The sequence below is a fragment of the Meles meles genome, chromosome 9, assembly GCF_922984935.1.
Source record: "Meles meles chromosome 9, mMelMel3.1 paternal haplotype, whole genome shotgun sequence".
In the NCBI taxonomy this organism is placed as follows: Eukaryota; Metazoa; Chordata; class Mammalia; order Carnivora; family Mustelidae; genus Meles; species Meles meles.
The window spans coordinates 101,354,908-101,368,571 of NC_060074.1; the positions used below are offsets into that span (position 1 = coordinate 101,354,908).

Consider the following 13,664-nt stretch of genomic DNA (forward strand, 5'->3'; position numbering starts at 1 on the left):
AGAACATTTTTAATGGAACTGTATTCTCCCTTAGACTAAACAAAAGAAAAAAACTCGACTTTGTTATACTAAGGCTCAGAAGTTATCTAAATTGTCTAAAACCACTGGACCTGGGCTCAACTCAGTCTGGTCCTATCATCATACCACCTGTACCCTTTTCAGGATAGCACCCCACATTACTTAATTTGTAATCCCAGTGGATTAATGCAATTTTTCTAAAAGGTGTAACACTGAATAGGATATATGAATTCAAGTATATGAACACAAGTGTTGAAGAGTAATAGAATTTGAGAATTTGGTTGATAAGCCTAATTTTGTATGTACTATCTGGTAGGCCTTATCATAACTACCACCAGAAACAGGCTTTGCCAGTGTAAGAAAGGTTCTAGGTAGAAGCCGAAATAACCCTGACCATTTCACACACTTCCCTATAACCCAGGGGAAGAAAAAAAAAAAGATACACAGCCAAAAATTATATTGTAAGCAAACTAGGAATCAGAAAATTGCAGATATTAGTGATATTCCTAATGGAAGAGGATGGGAATGTGGACAAGAAACTGTACTCTGACAGAAAAAAAAAATGTTATTTCTCATGTGTTGCAGTAAATAAATATGTGAGAAAAGTCATTCTGTTATTCTGCATGTAGAACAATCCATCCATGAGAAGAAATCTAAGGATCTTAAAATGAGAAATGGAAGAAATTAGCCTAGAAGCCCTTAGCCAATGTATGTATTTCTATGTATGTATTGCTCGAAAGAGGTAAAACTTCACATTACAACTAAACCATCACTAACTATAAATTTCTATTAAGTAAATTTCAGATTAGGCAAGACAAATACTGTTTAAGGCAAATGTCCCAGTCAAACTCACCTCCTTTGTGGCCCCTCCTTTCAAAATGCCCCAATGGACAGATTCACAGTTGTTAGTATAGGAGTTTTCAAATTCTACCATGTAGGAGAAGAAATTCTGCCATGCAACAGATTAGAGTCAAGGAAAGTATACTCATTTTTAAAATATTTTCCTTCCATCTATTGTAACCAAGTTTTACTGGTTAGGAAAAGACTTCTTAAAATGTACTGCATGTGATCTTAACTATTTACCACATACTATTTTATAACAAAAAACCAAGTAAAAATAAAAACAGCATATAATTACTCAGGGTAACTCAGCATATCCTAACAAAGTTAGGACCAAAATGGAGGTCTTCAGCACTCTTTACATTAATTTAAATGGCAATTTGTGAACCTGACCACACATGCAGTCTGAACAACTTGGTTGTTCTTCACTTGAATTCAGTTTTGGTATACATGTCGTTAAGTCATAAAGATTGTTTTCTCATTTTTTTTTTTTAAACATTTATTTGACAGAGACAGATCACAAGTAGATAGAGAGGCAGGCAGAGAGAGAGAGAGAGGGAAGCAGGCTCCCTGCTGAGCAGAGAGCCCTATGTGGGACTTGATCCCAGGACCCCGAGATCATGACCTGAGCCGAAGGCAGCGGCTTAACCCACTGAGCCACCCAGGCGCCCAAGATTGTTTTCTCATTTTAAAGTTCTATGGGATATTGTGTTTACTCATAGTTCAGTATTTTATTACATGCTCATACCCTGAACTCTTCATCCATACAGACATGCTTAATGCTGAAGGTAGTGAAATAAATGAAGACTCCACCTTCTAGGACCTTAACTTCTAAGAAAATTTTAGTCGTAACTTGATTTTGCTGCCTGTGTTAGGAAATACACATTTCATATTGCTACGATCTTTCCACTGGTTAGAACAGATGGGTTGTTCTTTTACCACAACCCTCAACAAAATTGTATGTCCCCATTCTCAACCTTGAAACACCCTCATTTCTATGGGCCCCCAGAGATTTCTGAAACAGAGTAAAACAAAATAGTGTAGTAAAAAAGATGAAGATGACTGTACACCTGAGACTAATATAACTCTGTATGTTAACTATATTGCTGTATAAGTTTAAAAAAAAGATAAATACTCAAAGTGTTAAAAAAAAAAAAGATGACACTCAGAGAAAGACAAAGAGGAACCAAATAAATTGAAGCTTGAAGCTTGCCGATTCTGCATAACAAATTCATGTTTTTCATAATTCATCTTGAAATAAATATGTACAATGTACCAAAAAAGAAAGAACAACAAACCCCACTAGATGGAGAAATGTGTTAAAGTCATTAACTGGTAATGTATTGATACCACTGTGTGTTCTAACACTGAAAACTTGTAAAGACAAGGTTGAAAGTTAAAAATGGCCATTTAGAGAAAATACCAAAGGAGTGGAATTACATTTTTTCTCTGGTTGTTGCAAGCCTGAGTAAGGGATTGAAGGTTTTTGTTTATAAATGCCTGCCATAAAATGTCTGTGACTTACTAAAATTTTGTCTACATTTAATTTAGCTTTGAACTCATTAAGTAGCTGTGAACAATGCCAATAGTTTATAACTAAACTGGAAAATTATTATCTTTCACATCAACAAAACATTTTACAATGTTACATTAAAGCTGCTGCCAGTGATGATCACTCTGATCATCACTACCAAGGATCTGTGGATTACACTTTCATATTTTAAGTCTTTAGGTATCATTGGTCCATCTGACATAATATCTCACACAACATGGCCCAATACCTTTATCCACAGACATTGCCCAGTTTAATTTCTGCATAACTGGCCCAAAGCTTTTTAATAGTTCTCCATTTCCAACTGCAAGGAAATATGCTCCAAATAAGAAATACTGGCTGCAAACAAAAGAATAATAATAATAATAACAGTTTCTATTGTTTAATGAATTTAATAATTGTCTTAAATTGCTTATTATATTTCAGAGTACTTTCAAATACATTATGTCATTTAATACATACAAAACTCTTTGAGGAAAACAAGACAGTATCCTGTAATCATTAAAGATAAGGAAACTGAGTCTTGGAGTGGGTTAAGCCGCTGCCTTCGGCTCAGGTCATGATCTCAGGGTCCTGGGATCGAGTCCCGCATCGGGCTCTCTGCTCAGCAGGGAGCCTGCTTCCCTCTCTCTCTCTCTCTCTGCCTGCCTCTCTGCCTTGTTGTGGTTTCTCTCTGTCAAATAAATAAATAAAATCTTTAAAAAAAAAAAAATAAAAAAAAAAAAACAAAAAAAAAACTGAAGTTAATAATTGTACTTTATTCTCTGTGAATCATGGTTTGCTTTCTGATATTTGCAATAAATCCCCAAGCTTCAAAATATAATGTCTTTATAAAAACCAAAGGCTTTTTAAGGTCCTTCCATTTTAAACCTCACATGATTCTACCTTCCCTGAAAAGATCTAGTTCAACAGCATTTTCTGTGTTCAGGCATATTGTACTCGGTGTAATGATTCATGCTATTTCTCAAATGATAGACAAGTTATATCAGTTATCACCTGGGAGTCTGGAAAAAATACCAAACTCCACACTTCATTCTGAGCTAGGCAATTAGAATTCTATGCACGAGCATGTAGATATATGTACTAACAATACCCAATAATCTGATAAAGAGGTAATGTTGCAAAAACTAAAAAATTAAAAATAAAAATAAAATTTCAAGAAGAGCTAAAGATTGCAGACACCATGGAAGGACAAAACTGATTTAGATTTGGATCACAGGATCATCATAATTGTGCGATTTAGAGGGGAATGGGGGGAGATCATGATTAACCCACTTTCATGGAACAGTTTATTTACAGGATAGGAATAATGATACATGTAATAAGCCATGCAAAAGACAACTTCCTCTCTAGAAAGGTTAAATAAGTTTTGATAGTGTAGATCTAGTATTATAAAATAATAAGTATTTAAACCACAAAAGACATTTGTATTAGTTTACCAGGGATGGGCATATTGAACAGTGGAAATGTTATTTTCTCACAGTTCTGGAGAACAGAAGTCTAAGATTAAGGTGTCCACAGGTTTTATTTATTCTGAGACCTCTCTCCTTGGCTCACAGCTGGTTTCCCTCTTGCTGCCTCTTCACAGGGTCTTGCTTTTGCATGATTCATGTACCTAAGGTCTCTGTTTTGTCCTAATTTTCTCTTATAAGGACACCAACCAGATGGGTTAGGGCCCAACCTAAAGTCTTCATTTCAACTGACTCACCACTGGGATGGCACCATCTCCAAATACAGTCACATTCTGAGGCAGAAGGCATTAGAAATTCAACATAGGTTTTGAGAGACAAAATTTGGCCAATAACAGCATCTGGTAAATTTTTGTCATCCATTATTTTGTCCCATTCCTACCTCCTCCTCTCACTAGTCTCACACAGCCCCTATTTTGGTTCAGTTCTATCTGCTGCACGGAAGTTATTTTCTTTAACAAATCTGATAACCTAAAAGCTTATGGATGAGAACTAGTTTGTGTATTGGTATGTACTAGTGCTTCTAAGCATCACATCTGCATACTGCAGCCAAGAAAAACGAGTCTTGACAAGAAAGTGAATAGAGTGAAGATTTCCGGTATGTAGCTCAAATAAAGTTGGAGATGCTCTCAGAACATTTCATGTTTGATGCTCTTTAAATCTATCACATGGACAAGTGCATGCTTGAACAATATCTAGATCTGGATCTAGATAATCTGTGATTTTATGAGAGGCTGCTTTTTTACCTTCTCTATATTCTAGAAAATAAGATATCACTGTACCACTGTAATCTGACTTTTTAAAATAGCATCACCTTATCCCTCCAGAGACAATGTTCATGCTTAAAAACATGTATGTCCTTTACTTCTAGTATTCAAATTTTTCAAACATATGTGTACTTTTCTTGTTATTAACTTTAGTGATGCAAAACAATTTTTCCTCAATGTATCCTTAAATTTTCTTCAGTGAGAATTCCATCACACACACACACACAAATCAGGGAATGTTAATGCAATATATATTTTTTTGAGTCAGAAATTCTTTAGGATTGTCCATTTCTTATGTTAAGAAACAAAATTCAGTTGAGTAATTTAAAGACCTCACTGACTTTATTCAGTGATTTACGATTTGGGCAGGATCCCATCTAGCAAACAGACCTATACAAAATGGAAGGATTTTATAGGCAGGAATGGGGTGGGACAGAAGGGTTTTAGCAAAAGAAAATAAGACATTTTCAGCCCAGGTCACCTTCCTTAAGCAGAAGAGTGGGGCTCTGGGAAGGGTTATAGATCACAAAATTCCAACGTGATTGGTTTAAAATTCCAATCCTGGGAAAGAATGAAATTGCAATTAAGTTAGGTATTAAGTTTTGGTGGGATTTAGTAAAAGTGAGTTCATTTTGGATCTGTTGTCCTTATAATGCTTGTTAAACTATTATTAAGTCTCATAACTGGTTCTGATCTCTATCAGATCCTTTAGCCCTTGTATACCATCTGCAAGACATTTCTAAAACACACAGTCTAGAAGAAATTCCATAATGTTGAATTTGTATGTTAACTTGATCATCGTTCCTTTGAAATGTCTATGGAATGTGAATGTATTTTCCTTCATTTCTCTCATTTGAAAAAGGAGTTAAAATAATCTCTTAGAACAGTTTTAAAATCTTGTTTCATATTTTCAGTTCATTAGAGAACCTTTCATTTCACATTTTACAAAGAAAAATGGCATTATACTTTCAGGTTCATTATCAAGAATTAACAGAAATTTTAATAGCCCATGGGTCTTTTCCAAAATTTTAAAATTATAAGTGTGAAAGTTAAAATGTCTACCACATTATCTACGACACTATCTACCAATTACTCTTGTTTTGGTCCACTGTGTTGCTGTTTACAGGGATGAAGAACCAGGAAGCCAACTGGTTACAGATAAATTCCATATTGACTGGGATTCAGTACTTGTTGACACAGATAATGTCATCACGGCACGATTTGATGGCAGAGGAAGTGGATTCCAGGGCTTGAAAATTTTGCAGGAGATTCATCGAAGGCTAGGTTCAGTGGAAGTAAAGGACCAAGTAGCAGCTGTGAAGTAAGTGGGTGCACATTTCCCTACTGTTTCTCTTATAATGACAGAAGCTAGGTATATGATACATTAAATACTACTAATAACTGATTCAGAGATTTATACTTTACTGAATGGACAGTTTTCTAAGTTAGTCAAATAGACTGCTGCATTTTTCCAAGTACTTTCACTCTTAGCACCAAAGAAAACAATTATCATACCTCCTCTCTGGAATTAAAATTTACTTTGGGTTTATGAAAATGGGAGAGACCTTACAGCCCCTGGGTGTTTTGGCTGGTTAAATGTCCAACTCTGAATTCCAGCTTAGGTCATGATCTCAGGGTTGTGAGACTGAGCCCAGCACTGCGCTGGGCATGGAGCCTGCTTAAGATTCTCTCTCTCCCTCTCCCTCTTCTACTGCTTCTCCTTGCTCCCTATTGTAAAATAGAATGGGAGAAACCTTAAATAAACTATTTATTTACAATAATCTACAATGTCTATTATTTCCCAGTTAACTACAATTCTTGAAATTTCACAGATACCATTCCCACACTAGCATGAGTGACCAAGAAATCTAGTAGGTTCTTTAAAACAGTACACAGAAATTGGCTGGGACATTGTCAAAATGTTAATCAGTAGGTCTGGAATGGGGCCCAAAATTCTGCATTTGCATCAACCAGCCAGGTGATGTCCAAACAACTGGACCATTGCTTTGAGTAGCAAGATTTTGGAATCCATGATCCTTCAACATGAATAGAGCTCCAGCAACTTAAGTATTCTTTGTTTGAGTTCTGGGTTTTGTGTATCTGTATGCATGTGTGTGGATGCCCAGAATGAATTCCCATGTGCATTTGACTCAAGAAAATTTAACTTTTTTTTCACTGCAGGTTTTTACTGAAACAGCCATACATTGACTCCAAAAGATTAAGCATTTTTGGAAAGGTAAACAGAAATGTATATATGTATTTTTGTATGTATATAAAGTACATATTTATATGTATGCATTATTTGTGCTTGTATTTGTACATATATAATTTCTTCATTTTACTATAATCTCTCTGTACTATTCTTTAAAATGTAATGTTATAATTAATACTATATATATTCAGTCATTTATAAATCCAGCAACTATTTATTATCTAATTGGTGCTGGTATTAGAACAACTGAACAACCACAAAAAAAATCTGTTTTCATAAAGCTTATCTTCTAGAAAGGAAGAACAGATAAGCACATAAATGAAACGATAGCTTCATATAGCACTAAGTCTTATAAGGAAAACAAAAAAATAGGTGGACAAAAATTAACTCTAGGAAGGGCCAATGTTATTAGATTAAGTGGTCAACTAAGGTCCCTTGGATTAAGTGATATTTAGCTGGTACCTAAGTAACAAAAGTCCTATAAACCTCTTGAAGCAGGGTGTTCTCTAAATAAGGATCAAGTACCACAGCCTTGAAGAAGACTACAAGGCTTAGAAACTGAAAGATGACCAATATGTATAATTATGTCTTCAGTGTTTTCTGCATGACATTTATCATTGCAATAATTTTTATGTCAGTTTCAACATCATTTTCACAGTAGGGAAACAGACTCCATATAGATACTTACTAGTCACCTAGTTCATCCATATTACTAGGCTAGACACTATACAGATACTAAGATGAAAGGAAGGAGATCTAGTACTCTTTTAATTTAGAGACAAAGCAAATTATTGGTGTTCATGGATTTCAACATAAAATACGTTTTACTATCCCTAAATGAACCCAGAGATACAGGACATGAATAACTGATCATTTTACTTGGGTGTAAATTTTGGTGGTGTTCAATGACAAGTAGGTAAAAGAAAAGCTGTTTAACAAATGAATAAAATGTAAATCAGCACAAATTCTTCCCTGACTTCATATACCTGCAGTGCACCAAGTCTTTGCTTTATTTTATTCTTATCCTCAGTAATACTCAAGAGATCAAGAGGGATAATGCTCCTTTGACATAAGCACAAATAAATGAAAGCCCATCACTAACAATAAAGATAGTGAAAAAATCGAAATGTCTAGAAAGTGATCGTTCCAAAGAAATGGAAACTCAAAACAGATGAATAAATGCATAAAGCAAAGTCTTATCATATGCTTATAGCATGGATGAACCTTGAGGACACTGTGCTCAGTGACACGAACCAGTCACAGAGGGACAAATTCTGTGTGATCTCACTTACATAAGATATCTAGAGTAGTGAAGTACGTGAAGACAGAAGAGTGGGGTGGTGGTTTCCAGGGGGAAGGGAAAAGGAAAGTTGGTTGCTTATATGTAATAGATTTAATAGGTAATCGGTAACAGATTTCAGATTCCCAAGATGAAAAAGTTTTAGGGATCTGTTTCACAATAATGTGAATACACCTGACACTACTGAACTGTGTGCTTAAAAGTGGTTACTCTGGTCAGTATTAGGTGTTTCTTGTCACACACACACACATAAAAAAGTACATATAGTGAAGAACATTTTGCTCTTTAATGGTCTTGACACATGTAAGGACTTAGGGCTTATGCATTTCAAGGCTCTACTCACTAAACACCTTAAGTAAGTCTAAAAGATCAAATGAGCTACAGAAACATTCATTAATATGGAAATTTAGATTCAAAAGGCTGTAAAATGCCTCACAGAGAAAGTGGAGCATAACTGAATGGTAACAGTCATTTAGCAAGCAGACGGCAAGGAGAAGGCTTTTGTATAATGCCCAGTGTCCACAGGGAGGGCATAGCTGAGGACCATGAATAAAATGACTGACTATAATTAAGGCTCACATAAAGGAATGAGAAGTGACAACACTCAGAGTAAGTCTGGGCACAGACCTCAGGAAGTCCTTCATATTAACTAGAAAGCTGGATTTTACTCTAAAAACAAAAAAAATAAAGTTCTAGGCCCTGGATTTAGAAGTTCAAAATCCCATATTTATCATTTTATTAGGGAACTGATGAGCCTCAGGTAATTGACTCTGGCAATGTAAATATACAAAAGACATAGGATATAAATCAAACATAATTAGATTTTAAATGGAAAAAATATCCCACCTCTGTTAAACAAGTACGTGTATCTGTGACTGGAATTATAATTTAGAAGGTAGCTTTCTCATCCTGTAAACGAACACTATTAGTGTCAAGACTTCATAGGTTTCATAACTTTTTAATTCTTGGTTTGTACTCATTTCATTTCAGTATCAAATTAACTTAAACTCATAAAATTGTCTGGGGAGTAATGATCTTGCTTTTTTTGGAATTAGTTAAAAAGCTAAATAAGGCTTTCTTTTCTTTGTTGGAAATATTTAAGCTAATGTTTAAATTTATTTAATCAGTGCAAGAATATTAAGATTTTTCCATTTCTTCTGGAGTCAGTTTTAGTACTTCAAAATAAATTTTTTCCATTTCATTTATCTTTAAAGATTGTTTTGAAACATAGCATATATTCTATGTTTCATCATTTCACTAGTGGGGATAATGCCCCATTTGACTCCTACTTTGGTTTATTAGTGCCCTTCTGCCTTTGCTAGAGCACTCCCTCTTAATTGCTCTTATTCCCCCTGCTTGTCTCTCTCTTCTGCACCCCGCCCCAATACCTAACTCTTTTAATGAACCATATTTTGGCTTAGTTGTGCTCATTTTGTCTTTTCTGTTTCACTAAATTTCTACCCTTACTACCCTTATTTTTTTCTTCTAATTTTTAAATCCATTTTGTTATTAAATTATTGACTTGAATGTCTGGCTTATTAATTTTCAGTTTTCCTTTGAGTTATAAAATCCCTTTGCATTACTCCCTTAAGTACTTCCCACCACTATTGAGAGGTAGTACTTTATTTTAAAACTTCATATCATTATCCCCAGAACCTAACCTAACCTCACATAATACATAACTCTAATGTTTGTTCTCTCAAGTAATTATATCTAAGTGTTAAAGGTAAGAAAATTAAAAAATTTTCTAACTTTTATTTTAAAAAAACAAACAAAAGAACACCTAATTACGTGTTTTGTGAATAGGTGACAAAATTCTAAACCTATAAACACCATATGTAGAACTGATATTGCTCTGATTACCAGGCTATATCAATGCATCAATGGGGAATAAAATTAATCCATTTCACACTTATTCAATGTCTATTATGTGCTTACTACTTTTCAAAGTGCTGGACATATGGCAATCACACATACACATACACACGCACACACGTTTTTTGAATTTTTAGTTTAGGGAGAAAAGAAATAAAAAAAAATCAGTAAAGTTTATAAAATGTCAGTTATAGAACAATTAAGGAAAATTAAGCAGAGAGATGGCCCAAGATTAAGGAAGAGACAGCAATTTCCATATGGAAGACAGGAAAGATTTGACTAAGAAATCATGTTTGACCTCAGACAAGTGAATCTGAGAAGGCAAGAAACATGGATATCTGAGGAAGGTTTAAAAAAAAAAAAAGTACAAACATACGCATTTATAGGAAGCTTGTTAAACTTGACTTAGGGGGTGCCTGGGTGGCTCAGTCATTAAGCGTCTGCTTCTCCCTCTCCTTCTAACCCTCCAACCTGCTTGTGCTCTCTCTCTCACTCAAACAAAACAAAACAAAACAAGACAAAAAACAAACAAAAAAAAACTTGATTTAGGGAGGTAGTTATTACTTATACTTTTATGTATTCTCAATTGAGATAGGGCTTGTTAGTGGCAGTCACTTCTAAGGTTTGAAGCTTTTAACATATATAATGTGAAGGACACAAGACAGGATTTTAAGAACTGTGATAAAATGTGATCACAAATTATAAAGATTTAATGTAAAATAATACAAAGCAATAAATTGTGTTACTCATAATATGTGTATTATATTTTTATTTCAAATCATCATATGCCATAAGTGATATGGCTCACAAAGAATCTTAAGTCTGAGGCTAGGAAAAACCTTTTTTCAATTCTGCCAGTATTTTTTTGACTATATACATCAACTCTCAGAGTACTCAAAAAAGTCACTAAACGATTATCTGAAAAAACACGGTGCATAAAAACAGAAATTCTCAATGAAATGGTTATTACAGACCCCACCCACAGCTCCTCTAAATCCATCTATCTATTGGATTCAGTTTCTCCTATATGGATATAATATAACTTTTTTAAGATGAACTATTCTCAGGAAACATTTCTATACTTTAAGTCTACTGAATAAAAAATTTTTAAAGATAAATTTGTTAAAATTGTGTAAGTAATGCTAAAATGCTATGCAAATGGAAAGGACGTAGCAATGAATGGAAAAATATGATCACTGAGAAACCAATAAAATGACAGCACAATTGAACAGAACAGCCTATACCATTAACTGTTCTTGATCCATATCAAATAAAAAACACCCTCCAATTAACTAAGTCAATATGATGACTAACAATTTCTGGCATCCTCCTGTCAGACAGGAATTGTTTTGTAAATTAAAATCACCATCTTCTGTCTACCAAGAACTTACATCTGATTCTTCCCCTTGTCCTGGATATATTTTCTGAGAACTATTTCAAGATCTACTCTTGCATTCAGTGAGTAAATATAAAATGTTACAGAGGGAGGTGGGCAATTAAAATTTAATTTATTGTAATGCCTCCCAGTGTTGATTTTCTTTTAAAAATAGAAGTTATTTTGATGAAATAAATCAAATTAAGGCAGCATTTTGGATTAGGTTTTTGAAAACTATAGAAAGAATTTTATTCAACAGCTTTCACTATCATTAAGTCTTCAAGAGTATTTAGCTTCATTAATCTCAAATTTTCATATAAATAATAGTAAAATGCAACTCTTTGTGCACCAGCAAAGATTTACAACCCTAGTTTCACTTTAAAATCACATGGAAAGCTCCACAGCCCATTCTCCACAGACTAAATTGTTTTCCAGAGCGTGATATACGTTTAAGTCTCCACTGGTCTAGGGAATGCTGGTTGAAGCTAGGGAAATGTTTGGGTAGGTACATTTGTTATATTTTTATACTGTAAGAACTTATTATTCAATAAGTGTGGAACAACAGCGTAGGTATTTCCTGGGAGTTTGTTAAAAACGCAAAATCCTGGACCCCACCCCAGGTCTACTGAATTAGCGTAACAGGCATTTTAACAAAATCTCCACGTGATCTGAATGAACTTTGCAGTCAAATGCTCTACCCCTGAGCTATACCCCCTGAATGAACTTTGAATCATTGTTCAAGAATCTGACCCTCCTTTGGAAGACACCATTCTACTTAGTTCCTGGGGATAATCAGACTGTGATTTATGTGAAATGAAATAAAAAACGTGATGCCAATTTATTGATTTATATCATTAAACTGTGATGTACAGTTGTTCTGTGGATCGGAATATTCAGCTTTTCTCTCAAAGTAGCCAGGTTATATAAACAACCAAATCTTAATAAGTTGAAAATCTGCTCTAATTCCATTGTGGAATTAGAACCAAAAAAGTTACCAACTGAGATGCGCATTTTTCACTGTGGGAACAGTGTTGCCAATTGGGAAATACTTGAAACCTCTTGGCTCCAACACCTTGGTCTTATCTCCATGTCAGAGAACTAGAAACTAATACACTGGAAAACTCCCGTTAAGGACAGAATTTTTAGGGGCTCTCTACACTTTTGTTCTATAATAGCTATTTACTTACTTTGCAGAACTCATCCCACCTCTGCATACTTCTGAAGGGGAGCAGAATATGCCATCCCAGAATATGCCTCTTGGCATAAGGATTATTTTGAGCTGGTTATTTTAAGAAACAACAGACAGAAGAGAAGCTTTGGGAACAGAATAGAAGCTACTCTTTTGTAAGAGATGTTTACATTTATAAAAGAAATCTCCATTTGTGTCTCCCTCCTTGTACTAGGATGAGAAGGCTGAGCTAAATCCTAAGGACCTTTTATTAATGGAGAAGGCACTAACTCTAAATTGGACTTAATCTGCCTAACAAAGCTTAACCTTGATTATACCTATTTTCCTGGTAACCTCCCATAACTGAGCTCTCTCCAATATCTGTCTTTTGTCTCTGGCTAAAGATGGTATTTAAGGTGCTGGTTTGGACCACCTCAAGGAGTTACTTGGTTTCAGTGGATAGCTCCCATGTTTATGTGAGGTATTCATGTTAACAAACTTGTTTTCTCTTGATAATCTTTTATTACAAGGCATTTTAGCTAAGAACTCAGGAGAGAGGGAAATTATTTTTCTTTCCTCTACTTCTTTCTTCAGATGCGTTAACACTTTTTTTTTTTTTTAATATTTTGTTTATTATTATTAACCACAACTAGGCAGAGAGGCAGGCAGAGAGAGAGGAGGAAGCAGGCTCCCCGCGGAGCAGAAAGCCTGATGTGGGGCTCGATCCCAGGACCCTGGGATCATGACCCGAGCTGAAGGCAGAGGCTTTAACCCACTGAGCCACCCAGGCACCCCCAGATGCATTAACACTTTTAAGGCTAATGCTTCTGAATTTTGCTGACCTAAGGATAATTTTGTATCTTTCAAAGAGAATAAGTAAAGCCACTCTGTGGTGGTTTATCTTGGTAAAAGATAGTTTTATTTCCTTCATTTACCAACTGATGAAGAAGATTTGCTCAGGCTTCTGAGTTCTAAGTATTTCAGCACTGACTTGACATATGCAAAGAAAGAAAAAAAATTTCCCCCCTACTCTTTCTGAGCTCTTGTCTGAGACCCCTGTGATAAAAGAAAGATTCACAACAGTAAAA

The 13,664-nt window shown here is 34.9% G+C and overlaps 1 protein-coding gene across 2 annotated transcripts in view; it reads left to right on the forward strand.

Annotated features, from left to right (window-relative positions):
- Positions 1-13,664, forward strand: part of DPP10 (dipeptidyl peptidase like 10) — a 1,411,353-nt gene that overhangs the window by 1,387,070 nt on the left and 10,619 nt on the right. For both annotated transcript variants that reach the window (XM_046019846.1, XM_046019845.1), the window contains exons 20-21: positions 5,773-5,967; positions 6,828-6,882. In XM_046019846.1, the coding sequence (XP_045875802.1) occupies positions 5,773-5,967; positions 6,828-6,882 (250 nt within the window). The remainder of the gene's footprint in view (positions 1-5,772; positions 5,968-6,827; positions 6,883-13,664) is intronic.